We start from the raw sequence: 27,128 nt of genomic DNA, 5'->3' as shown, positions 1-27,128 counted from the left end.
TATTCAATTTTTGGCTTCAACTTCATGCATTAAAGTAATTGCGTAAAAAGGACAATATTCGGTTGTGATTAATTCAAAACGAACAGAATAATGTATTATTCTAGTCTTAATAATATCATTAATTTCGTGTTCTTATTATACGACCAAGATTAGACCACAACGATATGCATTATTAAGTTGTTTTAGCACACATTATTGAAAACTAAAAATCCCTACATGAAATAGGTTCCTCCACTCAACCAAAACCCTACAAGCCACATACATAATAAACCTCATGTCACGTTTGTTGTTAGACACTCAAATTTGAGCAAATTGCAAAAAGATCTATCTACATAAAAAAACTTTGGACATTATAAAGTGGAGCCCATGCATCAATGCATGATAAGAAGAATGTCATGATTTTAGATGAGATTCGGAGATTAGACGAAGATGAGGTTCGGAGTATAGTAACATAGATTAAGGAAATTTGAAAGGGATTTGTGATCAACCAAAAGTCATGATAGGTCAAATTAGTGTATGTGCAATTGTGCATGGTAGGGTCTTAATTAATAAGTCTAATGCATGTCAATAAATCAATAATAGCATGAATTTGAGAGTTGGGGTAGTTGACATATGGAGTAGAATGATAGGTGTAGCCCACTTCTATTGTTTCATTTCATGTTTCCATCTCCTTTTTTACTCACTAAAACAATAATTCAATTTTGATGGAAATTTAATGGAGGTACTTATCATATTATCTACAATTTTTCAATTTTCTTGACAATAATTGATGTTTAATTTCACATTTCTTTACAATATACATTATATATATATCGATAATTATTTATTTATATAGTTAATAATAATATGTAAACAATTCGCATAATGAAGTACGTTAAATAAATTTTATATTATACACTCTTAATCGTATTATAAGAATTGATCATATATATCATATACATAGTATATGTTGTCTAAATATTTGAGTTTTATGCTACAGTTTGTTTTAGAATATTTTTATACTTGTATAAACTATAAATGATATGATGAATTATATGTATGTACTACTCCGTATTTTAAAACTACTTGTCAGACTGAAGTCATTGACAATTTTTTTCAATGATAAAGTATTTCTTAAATAAACTGGGAGCATATAGTTGAGGTTATTTTAGCTTTCGTTAAACGAAAATAGTTGAGAATGATAGAAAATCTCAAGATCTGGGTAGAATAATACAGAGTACCAACATATGTAACAAAATTGAAAAAAATATTCTACAGGCTTGGAAACAGTATAGATTATTGATCGACTTGTTATATTAAAATATTGTACAATCTTAACTTTTTCAATCACTTTACGACAAAAACATCTCCTGCAATTAACAAGTTTATAAAGGTAGATAAACATGTGATTTAACTACAATATTTGGATAAGTATTAAGGTGTAAGAACCATTGATTCAGGTTCACTGCTTCAACGATCATCAGTTTAAATTTTTATTTGAGATGATCTTCGTAGTTGTGTCAGAACCTAAACATTTTGAGGTTCCAAGTTCAAATCTTTAAAGTCTCTAAAATTTCGCTAATGAAATTACACCACGTGCATAGTTGAGAAATCTGTGCATAATCCACTCTTCAGGACAAAAAGTAAAGTATCAAAATTATACTAAATTTTAGAAATCACGTTAATCAAACTTTAACCATCAATTTAAGCATTGAATCTCACACATATGTCGACGAGCTTTTTAAGCTGGCATAAATTTATTTGTCCATCTCAGCTAGGACAAATGTGAGTTGTATTAATTAATTAGAATTGGAATGTGAATTATTTCGTCCCAAATTAATGGGAAAGTGCCCTTATACAAAAGTCAAAACAGTAGAGACACAGTTCAACGCATTACAAATTGTTGGGAATATTCGACTTTTCCATATCATAAAGATAAGATTGATTGAATTATTATTTAGAGTTGCTACTTGATCAATCATCATGCATGTAGAATGTTAGATGTGGAAAAATTTAATTTAATTAATCCACCGAAGAAATTAACTTTGATGGTTGACAAATCATGAGAAAAATGTATCAATCTCCATTTTTATTAAGACATTCCTATATCTTCTCCCATTTTGGTATGACTAACTTATTAAGATAATTGAAACCTAAAAAGGTATAGAAAATTGAAAAGCTAGGTGAAAACTATGAATGAATAAGGTGGTTGAAAATTAGGAATTTATAAGGAAACTGATTATATAAAAAAAATTTTTTGTCAAACTAACTGAAAATATAGTTTATTTTAGTGAAATGACGTATAAAGATATATAATTATTTAATTATTTAATATTATAAAGAGAAGAAGGTAAAAAAAAGAAATGTAAACTAGGATCAGTTACTTGAAATCTCAAAAATGCTACCCTAGTTAGGTAGCTTCATTTCTGATAGCTTATTTGCGCAAATAAGCTCCTTGTCAAACATTTGAAAAAAAATATATAGTTATCTGCAATTTTTGTCAAATAAGCTATTTCAGTAAAAAAAAATACCTAAAATATGTTACCAAACAGAGCTTAACATGTAGCGCAACTTTTTAAACTCAAGATAGAGATTTAATTTTTTTTTCCTAATATAGTCAACGATAATTTGAACTTGATCTAAATTGAAACCCGCAATTAGAAAGATTCAGTCTAAAGTTCAAAAAAATGAGTGACACAAATTATTATGTTTGATATTATTGACTATCACTCTCTCCATTTCATCCATTCCACTTTTATATTTAACATTAAACAATGAAATCAAATTGATTTTTCAGATTCAATTTATCAAAAAATAGATTATAAAAATGTTAGAATGAAAAAAGTGGTTAAGAATGATTGGAGTTTGCCACTGAGATTTGATGAGGAAGCTAGCAAAATCCGAACAACAATATATTGGCTGTGCACCGGCCATGCATGCTAATAAGAGTATAAGGAAACACTCCACATGATCAAAGTGCTCCACTCAAACTTAATCCATCGTATAAAATCAATCAATGCATAAATATTTGGATAATTTTGAGAATAACAGTTAGCTCAGATGGTAAGAATTTTCTTATTTCAATTATAAAGTTTAGGGTTTGATTCTCACGCATAACGTAGTGCGCTCATTTGAACCAAAAATTAATATTTGAATAATTTTCAATTTAGTGTCCACAAATTTACATGCATTTCTTGATGCTACCTTTGATCAATCCAGGCATAAATTAGCGGTCTTGAACAAGACGGAAAACGGAACATCAAAAAATGAGGAAGGACGATTGAACCCTAAATGAATGTGATATAACCCGATTCACCACCATCGTAATACACCCCTCTTAAAGATGGGATGCCTAGAAGGCCCATTTTGTCCACATTTAAGTCCAATATTACAAGGTCATCGTGTTACTAATGTGGTAGGTAGAATAACTTAGAAACATATCATAAACTACTTAATTTTCCGATTGATGAAAAACACACGATCGCAAGGTTGTTCTGATACCATTTATAACAATCCGGTCCAGCACCCACCATTGTAACACACTGCACTAGAAGATGGGATGTCCACCTTTAGACCCATTTTATCCTCAATTAAGCCGAAAGCACAAAGATTTATTACTAATATGGAGGATAGAATCACTTATAAGTTATAATCTATCATAAACGTCCGTGCATTCTATGAATCTATCTCCTCGGCCTGAGACTACACTTGTTCAACCCTACTAATAATAATCCGTATCTTACAATAAGTTATTAAAGCACCGTGTTACAGTATTTTTATATCTGATTTTTGTAAAATATGTATATACAACACAAATTCTCATTTGTGACGAACACTTTTCGTCACAAGCTTATAACCTTTCACTAAATATAAGTGGGAGATCAAGTGAGATTGCTAGTTGGAGAAGAGTTGTAAGACGTCACAAGCTTGTGACGGTCAGTTAGTTTGAGACATTCTGTATTATACAATAATAATTGAGAAAGATGAGTAGGCATGAAAAAGAAATGGGAGGCATCACACTACGCAGCGGGTCGAGATCGCATAAAAATGATCTTGTGGTGGCCGACTCCCATGTATTATTAAGGTGAAGCTCTAAGCTAGGACCTTGTGAATAGTTGTGATTGATTAATTTAACAGGAGTATTTTGTTACACACTATTTAAAGTTTCATTTTTTTTGTTAAACGCTATTTAAAGTTTAAATTTTTTTTTTTTTTTTTGTGTCAAGCACTGCTAAAGTTATTATTTTAAGCATGAAAATGTGAAAATAAGCGATTTTAACTACTTGGCGATATCATAGCCTTGAGTTTATTTTTGCTAAACTATACATACTAATATAATGCTTAACCTACGTTAGTAAGTTTCATTATATTTTCGCAAAATTACTCTAATTAAGTGATTTAAACTTGTCGTTACACACTAATTATCGTCACTTTCATCATTTATAAATCATAATTATCTTCATCTAGTGATACGAGCCTATATTTTTAGAGAAGAGGTTAACTATTAATACGGTTTAGCAAAATAAACTGCAAAGCTATTATAACCACAAGTTTAAATCGCTTGTTTTCACCTTTTCATGCGTGACTAATAATTTTGGTAGTGTGTGATAAAAAAAAAATCTAAATTTTAGGTAGTTCCTCACAAAGCTACTTAAATTGTAGGTAGTGTTTTTAACAAAAAAGCTCATTGAACAATTTTTAGAAGGACGACTATGATTCTTCGTTACTATTTAATTTAAATAATCCATAATCATCCATACTAGAAAAGTAAACAGAGAATCAAAGGTGAGTTAGAAACTTGATTGTTATGATGGATATTTGATGGAGTTAAAAGAATTGCACACAATCTTGGCTCAACGAGGAGATCCCGATCAATTGACTGATATTTGTAGGCTTGTAGTTTGCAAAAAAAAATTAAAAAAACGTGGACGGCAGGATTCGAACCTGCGCGGGCAAAGCCCACATGATTTCTAGTCATGCCCGATAACCACTCCGGCACGTCCACTTTGATGCTTCATATTCGTTTCGTTATCTATATATCAGCAATTCAAAAATTCGTTGATTTATTGGATATCCCAAAGGGGACTAATTCGTTGATTCATTAGGGGAGAAAAAAATGAAAGAACCGAGTCTTTGTTTTACTGTTAAAAAAATACAAATCAATTCAAGAGGTTAATTAGTCTGCGTTATAGGTGCTTTACTCCTGCCCGAGTCTGGCACGATTCTACACTTTTTGAGTGGTGAATTTGTTAAAGTTTTCCCAGTTCAACACATCTACCAACAGAATATTAACCCACCGCATCTGAAATGGTCATAGGTGCTTTACTCCCGCCCGAGTCTGGGCACGATTCAAGAGGTTAATTAGTCTGCGCCATAGGTACTTTACTCCCGCCCGACTCTGGCACGATTCGACACTTTTTGAGTGATGAATTTGATTAAAGTTTCACAAATTCTCATTTGTGACGGCACAGATCCGTCACTCTTGAGTGACGGATACCATTTTACCTCACAAAGTACCCACTTTTTCTCTCTCTGCAATACTATTCATGTGGTCCCCTTTCTCCACTAACCCATTTTGTTACCATTTTATCTCACAAAATATCCGTCACAAATGGTAACCCGTCACAAGGGAGACCAATTGTTAAAGTTTCCCCAGTACAATACACTTTTTGAGAACCAAAAAAACATTAGTTCTTCTTTTGAAGTATCTTTTCCAACAGAATATTAATCCACCGCATCTGAAATGGAGAAAACATATTCCGATAAAAATATCCATAAACCTTTAGAATTAAAAGTCATCAACTTATGTTTCAACCTAAATGATGAGAAACACCCACCAAAACTTTTGAATCATTTTTCTAAAATATTGTTAAGAAAATTTCTTGGTTGGTCCGGATTTAAACTTACAAGTTAAAATAAGGTTCACGCAGGGTCGATAAATCTTAAACAGAGACACTGAGCAGACATGTTATTCATTGTGGCATGTCCACAAAAAATTTCCAAGAATTAAAAAAATCTATAAATATAACTAAAAGACAATCCAAATAACCTACTTAAACATGTAACATTTTACTTAGGGCATTAGCAATAGATGAACCCATTTTGAGATTTGTCAAGTGTCAAATCATCAAAAATACAAACCTTTCTACAACAAACCTCTTGTGAACAATAAGCAAGCTTACTAAAGGTTTATGCAAGAGACCCACTTTCTCCCTTATCTCTCTCCACAAACCATTTGCATATATTAGAAGCGATCAGTCTTGCTTGACCATGCCTTATTTCGCATGATAAGCACTCTCTCACAAATGAGTGAAGACATGGGTGGTGGGACACCCCCATGTGCTTTCCCACTCACACCCTAAATGGGTTTTTTGTGAGAAGAAATGGTATCCGTCTGATCATTTCAGACGGATATGGCGGTCTGAAATAAGAATCACTCTATTAGAAGTATTAGCATCGACAAACCGGTTCATCTTTTTGCAACAATAGAGAGGTTTGTGCATAAACCACCAAAAAGTACACAAAGCTTTGTTGACACAATAAGAATTTGTGTTGTTGACAAACCTCTATTGTGTCATGTGTCGTAATAAATAAAACCATAATAAACCAATGACAACTGAAATTGTCATCTATGTTCGTTTCAAGATATTAGAAAATAACTACCTAATATATGAGAGGTCTCACGATCAGCTTATTATGAGACTGTTTCATATCAAAATGAATGATCAAGGATTAAGGTTGTTATTAAGATTTTGCGATTGCTCTGACAAAAAAAAAAAAAAAAAGATTTTGCGATTGTGAATAGAATCCTTGATCAAACCTCCTGTGAAAAATAAAGACAAGACGGTTAGGACTTCATACTTCAGAAGGTTAGACCAATGACAAAACCATAATAAACCAATGACAACAGAGATTTGGCTAGAAATCGAGCAAGATCTCTAAAAGAGAAAAACTAGGGTGAGTTAAACATATTCCCTCCGTCCCAATTATATAATGGCCTGATGGGAATGGAAGGAGAACATAAGACCGATGGGGAGTTGGGGACGAAGTTGAGTTATTGAGGTTGGTCGCATGGTTACAACGATGGATAGATCAGAGCTTTGCTCCATCTGTTCATATGTGATGGTTGTTGAATGGTAGATTATTAAGTGGATAATACTGATCGAGTCAAGCGAGTATGGTTTGAAGGAGCTAGCATGGAGCTGCCAAGAATTTCCGATGGGCTTGATTTGTTAGTAGCTGTGAGTCGGGCAGTTCCGAGCTCCAAAGGGCAGAGGGTTGGTGCGATTGTGTCTAGACCTAATAACCCGTTTGCAAAATCCACAATCACAACCAAATAGAAGTTCCGAAACCAAAAACAAACAGGATATGTATATCCCAATAGCACAAACTTGTAACTCGAGTCACAAAGTTTATCAAGGTAAACAACAATCGACACACTATAAATTTAGTTCACATCACAGTTCTCCGCAAATACCACTCTCAACAACATCCGACTACCTACCAAAGTTTCGAGAAGAGAAAACAAAAAAGAAAAACAAAAGAAAGACGAGTATCCCTAGTGGCACAACAAGATCAGTCAAAGCCTCCAAGGAGCCAACGTTTACAATCCAAGAGGCCTATCACTCCGAACAGGCTTCTGAAAACCTCCCTCCCTTAGATCAAGAGTTTCTCAATTGCATCCTGCATTTGTGTTTGCAAAGAGAGATTAGTATCTGAAATCGAGTCTATGAAAATCAAGAAGAGGAAATTACGTGTAAGAAAAATGGATTATATTCACCTTGAGTTGTTGAATTTGAGATTTCAACTGGCTTCCTTCGTTAGATGTCACTGAACAAGAAATCACGGGCCTGGAAACACCACATGCTCGGCCGAGCTGTTCTTTTGAGGGAACAAATACGTACGGAACATTCTGCAGAAGAGGGGGAAAAAAAGGCAGATTTAAGTATCCAGAATTTGATGTCGAGAAAATATTTAAGAGATAACTTTGATTCATCGAAGAAAAGTCAAACAACATCATCAAAACCAGAACCTATTACTTCTACAGCACTAGATCCTCCCAACTATCCAAGTTCATGTTATTATTATCAGTTTATTGCATAAAAGTTAAGCTAGATAACTTCATGCTACTAGCTATCACCGACGACTTCTGTTTCATTTGATTGTATACGTCGTTAAAATTGTGAGGAGGATTTTGAAGAACGTCAACAATCAAATGGAACAAAGAAAGTAAAAAGCACCTATTTAACAAAAAAGCAGGAAACACCTGTCTACCATCATAGAAAGGAATGGCAGGTGTAGATGATTGTTTACGGGAACAGAACGACAGTTTCTTGTTCCCATGGAAGTGACTATGGCCTAGTTCTAATTTGATGGTAATGGTGGAAAAAGAAATGGCGATATTGAGTCATTACTGAAAAAAGAAGAGGAAACATATGCATGATAAAAAAACAAATGTTCAACATCATGTTTCTCAAGGTTTAATTTGGTTTACAACATCGTGTTCCCTATTCGTCATACCTAAAGAACTACTCGTACGAATTTAAACTTCAAGAAGTAAAGCATACAACACATTCTGTGAAACAGTGTAAGAAAAACATAGCATCATTCAGTTCAATTTAAACCCCACACATTCTGTGAAATAACAACATATCCAAGAAAACCCAAAAATTCCATCCGAAAGCACATCAACCAACGGAAATCATTACAACTTTCATTGTAATAAGACGAATCGAAATATACCTTATCCTCGGCAAGCAAGGGAAGGTGAAGAAGAATCTCCAAAGGCTCAGTATCAGCCGCCATGACCACAAACTCAGCAATACCTCTGTTCAAAGTCTTAGTAGCTGCATCATAAAAAAAACGCATAATTCAGCCTCTTTTTAGTCAGATACAGCAACCCATCCAAAACTTTAGGAACAAACATTTATTGAAAGTTGAACACAAAGATTAATCAGTTAAATGAGTAGAAAAGAGACGTTAACTACCTTCATTAGCACCCTTTTTGAGTTGCTTGAAATGGGAAGCTTGTTGAACAAGATCCATGATTGTTATTGTCAATTGAGAATCTGCTAAAGGGTATGCTTTCGGGTTTACTGCTTCTCCAGTCTATTAAATTCAATAAACAACTAAAGTTAATCCTCATAACAAACATAACAAGATCATAATTTATCGTCTCCATCTCAACTGATTCTTGAAGTTCTATAAAAAGATTTCACCCAAACGAAAGAAACATGAAGAACCAAGACAAAGGGAGATGGATTTTTAACCTAATCTATGTCAAATCGTTAACATTCAGATACAAACCTTGAAGAAATTACGAACATTTGGATGAGATAACTACAGTAACATTGACTCAAATAACTATAACTAATCTAATCTATTTTAAAACATTTATCATTGAAACAAAGAACGAAAACCCAATAAAGCTACAAACTTTGAAGAAAAATTCCGTAACATTCACTCATACACCATCCGCCCCAATCATTTATTTACCGTTTTTATTCTTTGTGGGGGATCAAAGGAAAACAAATGACTGGGGGCGGGGAGAGTATAATTAAGCTAATCTATTTAAAAACATTAATCATTCAAATAAGGAACTAAAACACAATAAAGATACTAACTTTGAAGAGAAATTCAGTAACATTTACTCATCCTCTGATTTTATTTTAATCGAAGGTAAACAAATGATTGGGGGACGGAGTATAATTAAGCTAATCTATTTCACAAAATTGATCATTCAAATTAAGAGCAAAAACCCAATAAAGACACAAACTTCAACGAAATTATACAGTAGAAACAGAGAAATTACTAACATTCATTCACATAATCAAGCTAATCTAATCTAATTAACAACATTAAACATTCTAATTCAAATCAAATAAAGAGCTAAAACCCAATAAAGATTCAAACTTTGAAGAGGTTATAAACAGAATTCCAGCTACATTTCCTCACATAATTAAGCTAATCTACTCACAAAATTAAATCATTTCAATAAACTAACTAAAACCCAATAAAGATACAAACTTTGAAAAATTAAATTAAAAAATTGAGTAAATACCATGGTGATTGAATGATTGATGAACTGAAGAGAGGGAAAAAAGGGGGGCTAGGGTTTTGAGCAATTAAGGGTTTTAGAGAAACGGCAAATGCTAAAGATTAGTTTTAATTTATAGCAAGTGTCAACCTTTGACTTGGTGGGCTTTAAAACGACATATTTTAAACCACCTTTTACCCAAAACGACGCCGTTCCAGGGGATTATTACTTGGTTTTTTAGGGCAAAAAAAATAAAACCCTCGCATTTTTTTCAGTTCAGCAAAAAACACAATAACAAAAGAGGGGTTTTTTTAGAGAGAGAAAGTAATGGCCGAGATGGAAATTGAGAGAGAAATTCAAATTGATGGGGGTAATCTTTTGGCTTACAACCCTAATCATCATTTCAAATCTATTCCATCTAATAGGTATAAAAAGTTTGATTCTTTGTAATTTTTGTTGGTTTTTTTTCTGCTTAAAGTTCGATTTTTTGAGTCCGTCTCAATTATTTGTTTACATTTTATATTCTTTGTGATGGGTAGTTTAATTAAAGGTAAACAAATGACTGAGACGGAGTTAGTATTGAGTTTTCTTGTAATATTAATGTATTCCTGTGATTTTGTCAATTGCGTTGTTGTAGAAATCACATACATCTTTATGAATCAATTTTGTTGGTAATTAGGTATTTTTTTACTGTTTGTGTTAAGTTTTTATAGTTTTTAGTATAAAGTTTTCTTCTTTATGATATTTATAATTATGTAAAAAAAATTTGTGAGTTGATTACTATGTTTGTATTCTTATGGCGAAATTCGTGGATCATAGTCGATTGGGTTGCTGTAGAAATCCCATTAGTCTGATCTAATTTTGTTGGTAATTAGGTTTTCTCACTGCCCATGTTAAGGTTGTCAGTATAAAGTTTGCTTCTTTATGATTTTTGAACATTCACTGTATTATTTTTACGGAGTTGATGACTTTGTATGTATGCCCATGGCAAGATTTATGTGATTCATGAATCATAGTCGATTGGATTGCTGTAGAAATCACTCCAATCTGATCTAGTTTTATTGGTAACTTGGTTGAGTTTACGGCCTTTGTGAAGATTTTCGGGAGTGACATTAATAACTATAAAGTTTGGTTACATTATGCTTGAAATTTGGAAGATGATTGAGGGATTAATGGTGTGTGCGTTTTTTTGTGTCCTGTGACAAAATGAAGGGAAGAGCTGGTAAAGTCATGCTTGCAAATTGGAACTGAAGCTGCACAAAGAATTGTTGATTTCCTTTTCAACTTGCCTGCAAATGAAGATGTGGACGGACCCATTATATCATTGCCGGCACCAACCACCAGACTTCCTAGACAGAAGCATGTAAGGGTTTTTTGTCGATTTTTCCAAAAAAGGATTGTGCTAAGTTTTGTGCAATATTTCGATTGTCATGGCCTTGATAACCTATTAACCCATTGTTTGGCTTGCAATCACGATTAAAAGCAATTGGAGGAATCAAATTTACCTCGTACATACCATATGAAAATCCTTCTAACACATGAAATATTTGGTAGTATAACTACATTACTCCATTCCTGATGCTCCTCCCTCCCTTCCCGCTTTTTTCCTTCTGTTGTTGTATCCAAACAAGCGCTGTAGGTGCAATATTTTACTAATAGAACAGTGATTTTATTGTTGTTCGTTCTTTTGTCATAGAATAGAGAAGTTTTATGCTCCACTATTATTGTTGTCACTTGTCATATCTTTGGTTTTTTGGTTTCTTGTTCACATCTGCATTCGGGCATAGTACATTGTAGCTCGTCTGTTATGTTGGAGTGCTTTGGTTTCTCCGCTCTAGTTTGGTTGCATGAGTACTGACTAGCAGTTATATGACGAACATGAGAGCCATTTTTTATACGTTGATTGCTTTTTTTTCTTTCGTGAGAAATGTTCTGTATATTTAGAAAACCTGAATGATAGCCTTAGTAATGCCGTACATGGCTCTGTATCTCAAATTTTTATCTTGTTTTTCTTTTTTCCATCATAGTAAGACCACTGAAAACCAGGAAAGGGCTTGGTTTCAGAAATATTCAAACTTGACTCTTGGATTGGATCGTGTCTTGAGAAACCTTTTTATAGTACATGGCCATTCAATTGTTTTAATGTTAAGTAGTTTTAATCGTATGAATCTTTTTCTGTTTAATTGTGTGTATACATATTATTGTTTGCAGCTTAAAATTAGTATTTCTGTTTCACTGCTTAAGCTAATGTGTCCATTTATCTTCTATCCTCAGCTGCCGAGGCCAAAGCCAAAAACAAAGTGGGAACTATTTGCTGAGAGCAAGGGTGAGCATGGGCTTCCCTACTACTTGAACACTTGGCTTTATTTTTGCAATCGACATTAGTTAAATTTGCTTGGTTCCTGTGATCTTTCTGTAGGCATAAAAAACCGTAAGAAAGACAAGATTGCATATGATGAGAAGAGTGGCACATGGAAGCGCACTTACGGGTATGATCGTGCTAATGATGAAAACGATGATCCAATTATTGAAGCCAAGCCTAGTGATGGTAAGAACATGGCAATCTGAGCATTTATTTTCTTGTCGATTTCTCATCTTGCCGTCACCCTTAGTCATGGATTCACTAGGCTCAGGGAAGCAAGTACTTATTTAGTCATGTCGTGTCTTTACTTGCAGTGCCTGGTGAGGATCCTTTTGCAAAGAGAAAAAAGGGTAGGAAAGAAAGAGCAGATAAACACGAGAAGAATCGCCTGAATAATCTCAAGGAAGCTGCTAAAGTCGGAGCCCTGCCAAGGTATCATTTTTACTATGGAATGTTGCAGTCAAATTTTTTACCAACCACTTTCTTATATGTTTTACTTGGTTTACTTTTAAGGCATTCCGGATCCTTAATTCTAATTCGGTTTTCAAAATCGTTTTAATCTTCTCTCGATTTAAATTTTAAGTTTTTATAAAAGAAATCCGGAATTCGATTTTAAAACCTCTTAAGTTTACCTTGACTTTCCATTACATTTTCGCTCTCCCTTTTGTTTTCCATTTTCCCTTTTCTATTCGCATTTTGAGGTGTGCGTTCACCCATGGACGGTTCTAAAGGATGATTCATGTCAGCCGACCCCAAATCATTTTGGGATTAAGGCTCTGATGTTGTTGTTGTTGTTGAATGTTGCAGTCAAATTTTTATTTGTCTATTAGAATTAAGTTCATGAAGCGTAAGCATAACGGATTTAAATTATACCAGCGTACAAAATCTTGAAGGCTCTATCTCCAAGATAATCTTTTTTTTTTTTATGTGTTTAAGCATTAGTTTATCCATAGCCATATGGTTCATTGGTTCCCCTGTTAAACACCTGTACCGGCAAGGATATTGCAACGTTGGTCAACTGATTTTTTGCTCAAAGCACTTTTGATGGTTGTAAGTGGACACATATATTGACAATAAAGTCTTTGGAATATGAACTCCACTAACAAATTCCGTTATATCATCGAATTATCATGATTTATAGTTGAGAAATTTCTTCTAAACTGAGTTATTTCGCCAGCCACGTCCAACTAGCTGCCCGAGCACTACCCATTACCGGTAGTCAGACTGCTCAGCAAAAACTTGGTAAACGTGAGCTAGAGCAAGTTGCTGGTCATGCAGCAACATCTACAGCAAGTATTGGAAAGTTTGACAAAAAGTTAGATGGAGAGAAGAAACCAAAGGCCGATGGGAAACATCGAAAGGTTTGGATCTTTGTATTCTATTTGACTGGTAGTTGTGTTTGATTTTGTGGTCGACCGTCGACATCACATCTTACACACTTCTTTAACTGTGACTTGTAGTTCCTGCCGGTTGTCCAAGGAAGAGGAATGAGTTCAGACGAGAAAGTGCAAACTGATGCGATTTTGAACAAACTCCTCTCCAAGCATTCCAATGGTGTGCTTAATATTGACAAGGTATGAATGCTCACATAATTGATACAGGATTGCTCACGTTAGCTTGCTTAATTGATAATGTCATTGATCGGTAATACCCTCAGAACTAACCCCACTCGAATTGACCGATCCACACCTGAATAGAAAAATCTTAAACCTGAACTGACCTAATCCTATATATATCCGTCACAAGTTTACGACGGGTCAAGTACTACCCATGTGGGTAGATAAGACAAAACAGAATGCTACTCCCTAGGCACTCTGCTTTTGTCTTATCTACCCATATGGGTCGTATTTGACCCGTTGCAGCTTGCGATGGATATGCCCGTCACAAATGAGAATTTGTGATAAATTTTACTTACCCCTAACTAACGGCCCTGTTAACCTAATAGCCCCAAAGATGTAACATTCCCGAACGAACCTCCAATGACAGCGCCAAACTCTAATGCAAACATACCGACTGAAATAACCTATTTGCCTCTGTATTGAGAGGTAACACTTGTATCTTGAGTTTGAAACCTGACAGTGTAACATATTTTCCCCGACTCCATTTCCTTAATAAAGAATTGATGAAACTGAAATTACACACACATTGTTCTCTTTTCCTGTGCAAATATGCTCATGGCTTTTCGTTGTATTATGAAGGCTGTGAGAAAGATTAATGTGCAAAAAGAGAAGAGCCAAAGCAGCAAAAAGGGCAAGATGTCAACGGACTCTGGCAAGCTAAAAACAAAACCAAAGTCTTTTAAGAAATCAGGAGGTAAAGCACCGTCCCAGAAGACATCATCGAGCAAAGGAACATTCCACAAAGGATCACATAAGTCGAAATCATCCAAGTCCAAGTGATTTAAGTGTCCGTAACGTGTAGGCTATGTTTGTTACTTGTTCTAAGCACCTTTTCCTGAGGTTTATAGGAGATATTATGTTTTGGTCACTACTGCATTTGGAACTTCATTTCCTGTTTAGTTCTAGTTTCTTTACCAATCACTGCGACGACTTCTGTAACATTTTCAGAAATTTGATACTGCTGTTATGCGTAATGATGGAGAATATAGTATACTGTTATGCTAAGCCTCTACTATTCAGTTTCTAGATCTTTATCCTTGACAATTGACCGCATGATACCTTCCTCTCCGGGACAGTCTGCTACTATGGCAGTTTTATTTCACATTATCAAGTAGTCTGCGAAGCCGTGCTCAGCGCATCCAACCTTCCTTTGAGGGAAAGAATACTGTGTTATCTAAAACTCGAAATGTGTCAAGGCTTTGCCATGGGCTAACCTAATTGTATGACTACCCTGTTCAACCTAGATTTCGATAAAGCAAATTGCAAATTGTTGTGTAAGACCATTTTACTCATAAGACTAGTCTATTAGAGCATCTACAATGTTAAGCTAGTTGCTACTAGCTTACCTTTGTCACATAAGATTTTCAAGCTATAATATTTTTAAGCTACAAACTACCTTCCACAACACCATTTTAATTAATACATTTACTTATTTTAACTAGAAAATAAAAATTAAAAATATTCAAGTGTTGTTTTAATTGGTAGATTTTTTCTTGTAGGCCCATTTGAGCTACTAGCTCCAGCCTCCATGGAGCTACTAGCTCAATTTAAGCTAGTATATGTAAAGTGCAAGTAGCTTAAAAACTTTTTTATTTGCAAGCAAGTCCTTTTGCTTAACCATTGGAGATGCTCTTAATCAAAAGCCTAAATAGATTACTTAGTAAATTTGTATAAAAATATTTTATTTTAATAACCTTGAATTTTAGATTGATAACATGTATATTTAAATGTGTTAGTTTTCATCATAAAATGTCGAGTTGTTAAAATAAAATTAAAATGTAAATGAAATTAAATTAAATTAAATTTTATAATTGGGTTTCTCTCCTTTTGGGTCAGTCCTATGCTATAGGACGGTCTTATAGGAGAGTTGTTTCGATAAATATGGATCTAAAGTGCCCAAAATCCTCATATTGGGCCGAAATTTTGGGTAGACGGGTCCTAAACCTATATCAAGCTGCTTCGAAAAGTTACAAACAGCAAACCATTTTAAGCAGTTCTATTGGTCCGGTTTCATAATTGAAACTTTCGATTTTGACATTGAAACAAGAAAGCTTTTTTTTTTTTTTTTTTTTTTTTTTTTTGGCAGCTGGATAGAAAGGTTCCTAATGCATGTTCATAGCTTGTTTAGCCAAGCCATGAGCCCTACCGTTCCGAATCCTGCATACATAGCTAAAACAAAGACAATGAAAAGAGGAAGAGATAGATGCAACGTCATTCATGATTCCTTTGACCTGATGATGAGTGTCTTCCGTTCCCATCCATTGCGACAAAAGTTGGAGGCAGTCAGAGGAAATCTCCAGATGGAGGATGCCCGCACGATTGGCCCACGTAATAGCATGCTTGAGGCCCAGAGCTTCCGCTTGAAGAGGTGATTCAGCTCTATCGCACTCACAACCCTCAAATCTAATCTCCCCTCCAGGGTCATAGACAACCCACCTAAAGCCGGCAAGTCTAGAATCCTTCCAGCTGGCGTCCACACAGATTCTCACCAAAGGACAAGAGGAAAAAGATCCAATAGTATAGAAAGGCTGCCCCGCTTTAAGCGCGTGGAGGTCAAAAGAGATACCCTGATCACTCCCCCAAAACCTGGGGGCCCCAATGCATCTTTTGTATTCATCAACTTTGATTAACGGACATACTCAGTTAAACAGCGAGCTTTTAAGAAGAAAAGATTAGGGTTGAAGCTTTCCCTCCTAAAGATAATGTTATTCCTCAGGTTCCAAATGCTAACCAAAACTCCAATAAAGTGAATAACGTGGACAAGCCCGTCTTCCAGTTTTATCAAGTAAAGGATCCAATTTACAATACAGTCCCTGACATCGACACTCACAGCCTGACTCGTATTAATACCTAGCACAGATCCCGCCCAGATCCTAGAACTTATATCACAGTCTCTGAAAAGATGATCAAGAGTTTCCAGAGAAGAAACCCCCTCTTTACCACAGAGTGCACAAGATGGATCCCAAGCCATATTCCTTTTCATGAATTCACTGCCCACGGGGAACGAACAAGTGATAATCTTCCAAAGAAGAATTTTCCAAATTTGGGGGCCTGGAATACGCCATAGTCTTTGTTTACAAAAAGACTTCCATTTGGAATTAACCCGACACTTGTCTTTTCTAGACCCATGCTCCTCGAAGAAGTTATTGAAGATGATACCGTAACCGCTTTTAACAGTGTAGGAGCCACTGTTTGTGAAAGGCCAGAAAACCTCATCATGTGTTTGAGTTTGGCTGAGGGGAATAGCGAGAATTTGATTCGCACATTCCTCCTCAAAGAGGAGTTTGACGAGCCCTCGTTCCACCCTCCATTATTAAGGCAGATGTCTTTGACACGAAGATCTTTCAGGAAAGTAAAACTAGTGTCAAGGAGACTATCCTTAGGTTCCGGGACATACCCATTGACCCACCTTTTGTCCCACACATTCAAGTTAGACTCAATACCTGGTTTCCAGCCAATGTGGTCCTTAACGAACTTTAAGCCCTGGATAATGCTCCTGGCCTCCCAAGAAAAAGCACCTTTTCGACAAATCCATCTACAATTTCCAATTCCCAGCTTGCCCATGATCTTCTCCCGAAAAATAGAGCAGAACAACGACTCTTCATTCGACATGAGCCTTCACGCATGTTTTGCAAGGAGAGCTTGATTAAGACAATCCACATTACGAAAACCAAGTCCCCCCTCCCGTTTTGGGAGACTTGTGAAAGTTCTGCTACACCAGTGGAGACTCCTACTTGATTTGCATCCCGCCCACCAAAAATGTGACAAAAGCGAGCCAATCTTTTTTGTCACACTTACCGGCATTTTGATATCATATTGTTTTTATGTTTATTTTATTTTTACAAATTATACAAATTAAAAACAAAAATATATGATATCATATTGTTTCTATGTTTATTTTATTTTTCTCTTGGGTTTTAGTAAAAGCGGTTTGTTGGATTAAACCTTTTTCAATTGATCAAAGCCCACTTCGAAACATTTGGGTACCAAAGGTCACGTTTCGATACATCGGACCTCTAACAAAATGGTTCTGTTAACCAAACCTTTAAAAAAACACACTTTCAATTTCTTACAATTTGCCAATTTGGTTATTTTTATGCCCTCTCGCATTAGAAATAGTTTCATGTTCCAACTACGCAAGTGATACGAGGCAAACACACAAAAGTTTGTCACTATTTAGCGGATGGCTGTGAATACCAAATCTATCATTGGCTCATAAAGGGTATAGACCAACTCAATTCCATAAGAATCCAGAATTTTATATCCAAAATCCGCGAGTTAGTTTCATGTATTCTGAATTTCTGATTCACTGCGCTCCCTATGCTCATCATACTATACCAATGCTAAAAAAACATCTATTGTAAATCTAAACGAATACATCTTAGAAACCAAATCCAAGAACTTTCAACATAGACAGCGAAGTTCAGCATTCGACTTTCAAACTACAACAGGAACAAAAAAAAACTAGAAGTTCATCTAGAAATAGTATCCTTGATCAGAAGGAAAGAGTAGGACGCATTGACAAACAAACAAATAAGTTTTGGAACAAAGAGAAGCCTTAGGTTTAGTTCTGTTCTTCATGATCTCCCATATCTCCCTCTTCTGCTGCAGCAGCTGCCATCAATTTGTCAAAGTTTTCTGTCTTGCCCAGCATTATCTCGATCTGTGAAAGACCGACACCAAATGTCAGCGAATATCAAACTATATTCTTCAACAAATAGAAACTTCCAAGTATATTTATGAACAAGAAGTGTGAGGAAGAGTAGATATTATGATGCATGCAGATTTAGGTTCTTTACCTTGGCCTTCTGCACCGGTCGCCCTCTTGAATCATCCTTGATATCAACAGTTGATGTCGTGATTTCTGCAAAAATCACTCAAACAGGTCATTGTTATATACTTATATTACTCTCTAAATTCCGTATCTATCGACCCCGTTTGACTCAAATTGTCAAGTGATGTCAATTTTGGACATTACATACTCCAAATATAAGATACACAATGTTAAATACTAGTTAAATTTTTCTCGTCTCAAACAACTAGTATTATATTTATGTTGTCACTTCTAGAAATTTGTAAACAAGTGTATTCAGAGAAAATATCTATCAAAGTTCACATTGTTTGAAGATCAAACTCAAAAGAGAACAATAAGAAAGAGAGGAAGGGTATATCTTATAATAAGTTCCCGTTGGCATTATGAAAATTAGCAAGCTTGGAAACATACTCTTCTCAACAGCCAGCCCATTGTTTTTAAGAATTTCCGCGATAGTCACCACTGTGGCAATTGCTGCAGAAATTAATCAAGACCAGCCAAAGCAGAAAACAGTTAGTTTTCTAAAACAGAAAAAAGACGTGGAAAAATTACACACCAAACACATACTACGGATTTCATTAAGATATCACATGCTATACAATCCCAAGGTCCAATGACAATATGCAAGCTTCTAGTAGGAAAAAAAGTGAATAGATTCCGAAGTACATATATAATATGGTGGTGGTAATTGAAGATTTAAATTTTAATGGCAGTCATCGCTAAGTTTTGGTAAACTGGTAACTTCAATTACCACCACCATATTCTCAAGTATATGGTGTATATAATATGGTGGCGATAATATTCTCAAGTTTCGACTGAAATATTCTCAAGTATATATGTGTATATAATATGGTGGCGATAATTCTCAAGTTTCGACTGGCATGTTCTCAAGTTTTAGTGGCAGTCAAAACTATGTTTTAAAAGGCGTGAGGCACACCAAAGCAGCGCAAGTGCTGATTTGACCATCCAAAAACCGCCTAGTTCAACGTCACACAGTAGTGCAAAAATGGCACAAAATTTGGGACAAGATATTCAGTGTCCGCCTCATAGGCATTGCTAAGAAACTATCATATCAATAACATTAATTCTAAACTTCGACCTCTAAGAGGTCAAAATTCCAATTAGACTACACTACTATACAAAACACACAAAGTTTGAAGAAGTGGACAACTTCAGGGGATTGCGAGATTGTCAGACTTTCTACAGCTAAATTAAGGTCGACACTAATTCACTGGAAAACATGCTACAAATTCCAACATCTAATACTCCCTGCGTACCAATCCATTGTTTACAATTTTCATTCTTTGGGAGCGTATTTAAATCAAAGGTAAACAAATGACTAGGACGGAGGAGGTAGTACGACAACACCAGTATACCACTGTCTAACAGCTCAAGCATCAACTACAACAACATTATCCTAGTGCTTCTGCAAATTACATGAGAAGTCGGATGTACACCGTCTTATCCTTCCAATAAATTAACATACACAAAACAAATAACATCAAACATAACAAAATCAACAATAAATCACTAATCAAATTTTAAAAGAGAAAGAAAAATACCCATTCCAAGTGCAGAAAGCTCAACCTCGTTATGTTGTTGCATATACCTCTACAAAAATCGCCGAATTATTCAATTAATTACACAATAAAACCAATAAATTAACAAAAACTCAAATTAAATCAATAAAATTAATTAAATTAATTTTCTACCTTAGCGAGATTAACGTAGAAGAAGAGAGGCTTCTTAGTATGAGAAACTTGAATTCGATTCTTCTTTCCTTGATCAACGATGTTCAAATTGGTAACTCCTTCGGTAATTTGTTCGACTGCGGCAGCCATTGATGATTGATTTAATGAACGAAAACCTAATTCGTGATTTAATTGAAGGAAAAGGACGAATTTGTGAAGGTTTTTTGGACTGTAATTGATGAATTAGTGGTGTTGCGATAATTAGGGTTTTGAAGTGATAAAATTGATTTTGGAAGATTGAGTTTTAGGGTAAAGATGAAGGGAGAAAGGGGGTTTTGCGATAGATTCGGGAAACGGGTACTCTGGGCTTGGGTTTAATAGATCTTATTATAAGGAAGTGAATTGGGCTAAACAATCCTATCATTTATAAACCTGGTAAAACTGACACGACTTGATAACCCGACCCGAGCCCAACGCACACCTGAATTGAGGACCTGAACATGAAGCAAACTTATTCAAGCTGACCCGAATGTTTATTATCGGAAACTGAATGTTATCCGCAAATAACTCGAAAACAACCTACCCCGAAAATGGCGCGAACCCGACCTGTCCGGAATTCTTGCAAACCTGAACAACTCAAACCTGGATTGACCTGATCCAACCCGATTAACCCGTTTGCCAAACTTTTTATAAGATGTCTACTATGTAATACGACATACCCCCTCGTCGTAGTAGTTTCTCTATTTACTTTTTAATGGTTGAGGTTCAACAACTTTGACCGTTATTGTACTAAAAGTTATTATTATCTATCTATATTATTAAAGGAAGCTTTTTTCGAGTGATTACAGAGAGTCCAAGTTTTACAAAATACCTATAACAAAGGATATACAATAACAAATTATTTAAATTTAAACAAATTCAAATCAAACTAAAAGATAAAGTTTGTAATACAATCGTCACAACGATAGAACTCAAAGATTATTAAAAGATAAAATTTGTAACACAATCATCAAAACAATAGGGGACTCGAATTATTGCGCTTAAGAAGTACCATATTTGTACCAATTACGAAACAACAAGAAGTCTAATATGACTCAACTATATAACACATGAATCCAGTTATATATATACTCAATGCTCTTGCTTCACCGCAGACCATTTGATGATTTCTTTCTATTGTTCTTCTATGCTATTTTTTTTATTTGTTCATAATATTATATTGATTGATGATTAATGATTTCTTTCTTTGTTTTTGTTTTTTTGCAGCACGATTACGAGTTCATACAATAATACTAATTACATTATGTATGAGTATTTTTTTGGTGCGAACATTACGTATGAGTATTGTCATGGTCTTGTGATATGATATGAATTATGTTTATTTATCTTCAAACACTATACTACTTCAATATACTCTTTTATTTTATTTGATTATGAGATGTATGCATATTAAATAATCAACGACGGTATTGCAGGACATAATATGAATATTCAAATACGAGGTTCAGTTTTAGGAGCTTATATAAGTATGCTTTTTTCATTGAGATTATATTGTTTAAGCTTTAATTCAAAGTTTAATCTGTCGTCATTGGTATTCTTATCGCAGGAAATTTGTACGTCTTTTACTTATGTGTTTATATTTTAACCGTGGCTATTATATTAATGATGGACTATGATTTTCTACAACATCCCATTATCTAAATTTCTAAAAAAAAATATCCTTCTTAAATTGCTGAGAGCTTAAGAGTTACCCTAACTCTAATGTTAATCATAGCACAGCCATGGGACTCAAATTAACGAACGATGGGACATATATGTCATATGAATTAGTGCCTTTTACTATAAAAATCTTGCTAAAAGAGGTACGGAGTAATAATGAAAGTACATTATAACCTTAATTATGGAATTTGTATTGTATTGGAATTAGAAAGAATAATTTATGTTGTATAGAGGAGATTCTTATATGTTTAATTAATGTGGACAAAACTTCTAAACCATAATAGTTTAGAGTCTCCAATGTTTGTTAAACTACTCAATCCCTGTAAGATATTCAAGCACTACAATGAGTGCTCAAGATTCAAGTTTACGACAATGACTCAATAAGTGCTCAAGCAATGTAATGGCCTTGAGTTAAAGATGCGGAATAAAACACTAATATAAAATATCGATTTTTGAATTCTTATTTCTACTGTAGAATAAAATTATTTCTTCAATTTAAACAATACTAATAATTCTCCAATATTTGTGTAAGAATCGTTATATTTCGGTGTATAGTAAGGTACTTAGGTTATTTATACAATATTGTTACTCCTTCAATCTTAAGCATTTATTTATCTTTGATTTTGATACAAAGATAAGAAAATAGGAGGGAACCATGTTCTTAATATCAAAAGGTAAACAAATTCTTTAGACGTTTTAAAATAGAATATGTAAAGAAATAATGGGACGGTGGGAGTATATTCTTAGGTCAATTTATCCAAAACAAATGATAAATTAAACTAATCGGGCTTGATGAGTTGCATATAATAAAATAATTTATTAAATGAGAGATATAATTTTCAAAAGTTATCATAGGATTAAAATTATTATTGGTATGAAGTAGCATATAGTTAAGATTAGTTACCTCAATATTTTTATTTACTACGTTATACATGATAGAACACTACAAATAGGCCCGTGCATCGCACGGGCATTAAATCTAGTAATATAATATGATGATGATTTTGAATATTTATATTCGTTTATGGAATTGTATTGTATCCAAATTATATTTTTATCAAAAAAACTAATATAGAGAAATAAATATTGATGGTCAAAGAGTTCGTAATAAAGCAAACGAGAAAATATCATGAAGAAGAGGGAATAATGAGTATATATAACTTGTAAACCAGACATATTTAGACAAGTCTTTCTTTTTACAGCTAGTCTTGCTATAAACGGATATATATATATATATATATATATATATATATATATATATATATATATATACAGCAGAGATCCGGTGAGTCCAGGGTTTTAAATGAGTCCGTCCTACTTTTCTGAACCGTAGGATCTAAGATGATCAGCGACTATGATTTAATGAAAAAAGGGACACGTGAGCTACGCTGGGTTGATAACCAGCCTTTCATATTTCATCGGAAAAGAAAAAAACACTCTTCCACTCTCTCTCTCACCTCTTGATCCTTCCAGTCATTCCACTATTTTAACTTAACAACCTACAAAAATCAAAACAAATATGACTTAGATCAAGGATAATATAATCTAGTCTATATCCAGATAACGTCGGCGCATTTCATCATCGAATTCCATGGAAATATGTGTTAGGTATTGTATCTTTCTTTTTCGAATTTTTAATTGATCAGGATATCTTTAAGAAATGATTTAGGTATGTTCATAGAAGTGCATTTTGTTTAGCTGTTCATTCTCTCCGTTATCGCAGTGCCTAATTTCATGGTTTTTCGCTTCAAAATCAATAACTAATCTTCAAACCCTAGAAATCCGTGAGATTTAATTTTTATCGTATAATTTTTGTATATGTATCAGAGACTTGATTAACTAATTTCATGATTTTTTATTAGCAGAGATACTAAGACTTGAGAATTTCATCTTTTGATTTTAATCACACTCCGATTGAATCATTTAATGAATGATGCTTATATATTTTGATGTTGAAAGGTTGCTAATGTAACATATACTTGGTGTTATTATAACATGTATAGGGTTATTACTTCAATATACCTGGAGTACTTGTTATTAAATCGCATATTAAGTTATCGTAACACATTCATGGTGTTATGGTAACATTTTCTACAAGTTACAATAACAAATATCCGTGGTTATTTTTTTAGAGTCACACTCGTTACAAATGTTGTCTGTAATAATTTTGTTGGTGTTGAACTATGAGCGATGCTTATGTTGGTTCAGAAATACGCAGGAAATGGACAATTATAGATGTGGAATAGATAAGGAATGCTTATGCCATCATGATATACTCTATAACAGTTTGCACCAAAAAAAAAATATACTCTATAACTGAACCATCGTAAGATAAGTGTGTAAGACTTGGTTATACTAAGAAAGTAAGAATTGCCTATTCGTGTTCCTTTGATCTGAAATTTATGTCTAGTTCTTGTGTTTAGATGGAATATATTTGATGAATGCTTACCTTGATTGTACAGTCTCTTTTAGATGGAATATATTTGATGAAAGCTATTATGTGCGGGATAAGTTCTATACAGATTGCAAAGAGTTGGTTGAACATTTCTTTCGTATGGTAGGATGTAAATTACGAGTGGTTAGTTTTAATTGGTTTTGAAAGCCAAGTAGCTCAAATGGTAGAGCATTGTGCAATGCACAAGATGCGAACCAATGTTGGCCATTGAATAGAAGTGATACATGAAAGACTAACTTGTGTTACGTTAAGAACAAACTAGTGTTACATTAAACACTAACTTGTGTTACTTTAAGGACATTATACTGTTACATTAAAAACTAACTAGAGTTACTTGCCTTGGCTTTATGGAATTCATGTGCATCAGTTTCTTATCTCAACTAGAGCTTGGCTTTATGAAATTCACGTTTTCATCAATTTGTGTGACTTAATTGATTGTAAAATTTGAACCTTTGTTAGTCTTGTAAGAAGAGACTAACAAAATGTGACATTTCATATAATTTTGTTTTCGATGTTAAGATCTGCTATTACCTCATAGTTTTACTTTCACGTGATTCTTATATGACACCGTCTCCTATATGTGGGTATTTGACCAATTCAAATTTGTATGAATCTTTGGACAGGTGATGTTGAACTTCTTGAAGGACTTTGAGGCCAAGTTTGGGATCAAAATTACTTTGTTAGAAATAACTGGGATTTACTAATGTTACAATAAAGACTAACTTATGTTACTTTAAGGACAAATTAGTGTTACAATAAAGACCAACTTATGTTACTTTAAGGACAAATTAGTGTTACATTAGAGACTAGCTAGTGTTACTTGGCTAACTAGTTTAGAATGTCGATATTGTTTTGTCTTGATCACTAAGAATGATGCTCCTCTTTTTAACCCATCAACCTGCAAATAATAATGACTTGATAATCACACACTTGAATCTAAAATGGCACAACTCGGTCGATCTAATTCACCTAAATGCCACTTGATTCATTGTCAGTTCTCTACCTTTTGAACGCATATTAACATAATCACATTTACTCGTCTATGTAGGACTTGAACCCACATCTTGTGCAATGGCACAATGCTCTACCTTTTGAGCTAATAGACGTTGATTTGCCGCAATTGACTAGTACACAACTAGTGTCACTTTAGTAATTACCTAGTGCAACACTGAATTTGACGACCTTATTTTTGCACAAAAAAAAAACAGAGGAACTCCTAATGTTGTACAAGTAAAGCAGCAACATTATGAACTTGTGCAAAACAATGCAAATTCTATGCTACAATAACATCTCATATATGTTACAATAACAATTATTCTATATTTCAATAACGATTATTATTCTGTGTTACAATAACAGCTCATATATGTTACAATAACAATTATTCTATGTTACAATAACAGTTATTCTATGTTACAATAAAAGCTCATATATGGTCAATAACAGTTATTCTGAAATTCAAGGCGTATTCTGAATATTTGAATTACCAAATCACCTAACTTAAACTACCAGCAAATCTTCACAAACTAGTAAACAATGTTAAGAAGATTAAAGTAACACCACTCTACAATCATTGTAACACGGTTACACTATTAGTGTAACACAATTATACCATTAAAGTAACAAAGTTAAAAAGCACTCGTGCAAATGCACCCAAGAATGCATCGATTTCGATAATGGAACAAGTAGTCAAGCAAACTCGTGTAGCTATTATACTCTTGTATAGTCCTTGTTCGATCGTTGTACTAAAACTAGTACATATCCTTAAATTGCTCGATCGTTGTACTGAAACGATGAACAAAATTAAAGAAATATAATCTACATTCAACAAGATGAAACGAGTTGTAAATTTTTGTTCTACTGAACAAGCAATAATTATGTCCTTCATTCAGTGAAAATAAAGAGACGGTTACTGATTTTAGAATATGCAGGTTAAGGAATATAAGCAGATTAAACACACGTCAATTAATAATCAACTAGAACGAAGAATAATATCAAATACTTCGAAATGAGGTAAAATTGCCTTCGAAAAACAGATTCGATTTAAAAACTCGCTCACAAAGATAACGAACTCCGAAACGCTGAATTTCGGGTTTAATATTTAGGCGGATAGACTTAACACAAATTGAAATACAAAAATATTGTAGTACCTGTACAGCGGCTGTACGCACACTATTCTCGCTTTCTTCTTACTCAATTACGCCATCACTCTGGATCACTGTCCAGTTGAAATTAATTAAAAGTATACATCATTATCTATTACAAATCAATGCCATTAAGGTAGATCTTAGCCTAATTGTAGCGATATACCACTCATCTTGCCACAATAATTAAAAAATCATCAAATCAAAGATAGCGGTACTCGAAATCCTCATCAAATAAACAAAACAAATTTGGCAAAATAGAAATAAAAAAAAATGACACACCTAAAATCTTGACTCTGAACATTGATAA

At 34.0% G+C, this 27,128-nt stretch overlaps 3 protein-coding genes and 1 non-coding gene across 4 annotated transcripts; 1 reads left to right on the top strand and 3 right to left on the bottom strand.

Annotated features, from left to right (window-relative positions):
* Positions 1–4,902: 4,902 nt before the first annotated feature.
* Positions 4,903–4,984, bottom strand: TRNAS-AGA (transfer RNA serine (anticodon AGA)). The gene has a single exon. It is a non-coding gene; the product is annotated as a tRNA-Ser (tRNA).
* Positions 4,985–7,328: 2,344 nt separating this feature from the next.
* LOC141597396 (13 kDa ribonucleoprotein-associated protein-like) lies at positions 7,329–10,129 on the bottom strand. The gene is made up of 5 exons (XM_074417851.1): positions 10,040–10,129; positions 8,967–9,087; positions 8,722–8,825; positions 7,760–7,891; positions 7,329–7,662 (listed from the first exon to the last, which is right to left on the bottom strand). Exons 1-5 carry the CDS (start codon positions 10,040–10,042, stop codon positions 7,636–7,638), a joined length of 387 nt encoding a protein of 128 aa, XP_074273952.1. The 5' UTR covers positions 10,043–10,129; the 3' UTR covers positions 7,329–7,635.
* Positions 10,130–10,270: 141 nt separating this feature from the next.
* LOC141597395 (ribosome biogenesis regulatory protein homolog) lies at positions 10,271–15,001 on the top strand. Its single transcript, XM_074417850.1, has 8 exons — positions 10,271–10,440; positions 11,228–11,378; positions 12,290–12,341; positions 12,435–12,563; positions 12,692–12,809; positions 13,555–13,738; positions 13,838–13,951; positions 14,576–15,001. Exons 1-8 carry the CDS (start codon positions 10,343–10,345, stop codon positions 14,774–14,776), a joined length of 1,047 nt encoding a protein of 348 aa, XP_074273951.1. The 5' UTR covers positions 10,271–10,342; the 3' UTR covers positions 14,777–15,001.
* Positions 15,002–18,377: 3,376 nt separating this feature from the next.
* On the bottom strand, positions 18,378–20,899 carry LOC141597391 (uncharacterized protein At2g34160). Its single transcript, XM_074417845.1, has 5 exons — positions 20,522–20,899; positions 20,372–20,420; positions 19,221–19,283; positions 18,796–18,860; positions 18,378–18,659 (listed from the first exon to the last, which is right to left on the bottom strand). Exons 1-5 carry the CDS (start codon positions 20,648–20,650, stop codon positions 18,561–18,563), a joined length of 405 nt encoding a protein of 134 aa, XP_074273946.1. The 5' UTR covers positions 20,651–20,899; the 3' UTR covers positions 18,378–18,560.
* Positions 20,900–27,128: the final 6,229 nt, after the last annotated feature.

Source organism: Silene latifolia, chromosome 8, assembly GCF_048544455.1.
Source record: "Silene latifolia isolate original U9 population chromosome 8, ASM4854445v1, whole genome shotgun sequence".
In the NCBI taxonomy this organism is placed as follows: domain Eukaryota; kingdom Viridiplantae; phylum Streptophyta; class Magnoliopsida; order Caryophyllales; family Caryophyllaceae; genus Silene; species Silene latifolia.
The sequence above is the reverse complement of the archived record's forward strand: the minus strand, read 5'-3'. Positions and strand labels throughout refer to the sequence as shown.

What these genes read in the sequence shown, in the direction of transcription:
- LOC141597396 (XM_074417851.1), bottom strand. An exon ending in CAAAAAGGGTGCTAATGAAG is followed by an intron (nt 8,826 to 8,966) that starts GTAGTTAACGTC and finishes TTTATGATGCAG; the next exon opens with CTACTAAGACTTTGAACAGA. An exon ending in CCTTGCTTGCCGAGGATAAG is followed by an intron (nt 7,892 to 8,721) that starts GTATATTTCGAT and finishes CCTCTTCTGCAG; the next exon opens with AATGTTCCGTACGTATTTGT.
- LOC141597395 (XM_074417850.1), top strand. Translation starts at nt 10,343, where the DNA reads ATGGCCGAGATGGAAATTGAGAGAGAAATTCAAATTGATGGGGGTAAT. An exon ending in ACTATTTGCTGAGAGCAAGG is followed by an intron (nt 12,342 to 12,434) that starts GTGAGCATGGGC and finishes ATCTTTCTGTAG; the next exon opens with GCATAAAAAACCGTAAGAAA. An exon ending in CCGATGGGAAACATCGAAAG is followed by an intron (nt 13,739 to 13,837) that starts GTTTGGATCTTT and finishes TGTGACTTGTAG; the next exon opens with TTCCTGCCGGTTGTCCAAGG.
- LOC141597391 (XM_074417845.1), bottom strand. Translation starts at nt 20,650, where the DNA reads ATGGCTGCCGCAGTCGAACAAATTACCGAAGGAGTTACCAATTTGAAC. An exon ending in TCTACGTTAATCTCGCTAAG is followed by an intron (nt 20,421 to 20,521) that starts GTAGAAAATTAA and finishes CGATTTTTGTAG; the next exon opens with AGGTATATGCAACAACATAA. An exon ending in TGGGCTGGCTGTTGAGAAGA is followed by an intron (nt 18,861 to 19,220) that starts GTATGTTTCCAA and finishes TGATTTTTGCAG; the next exon opens with AAATCACGACATCAACTGTT.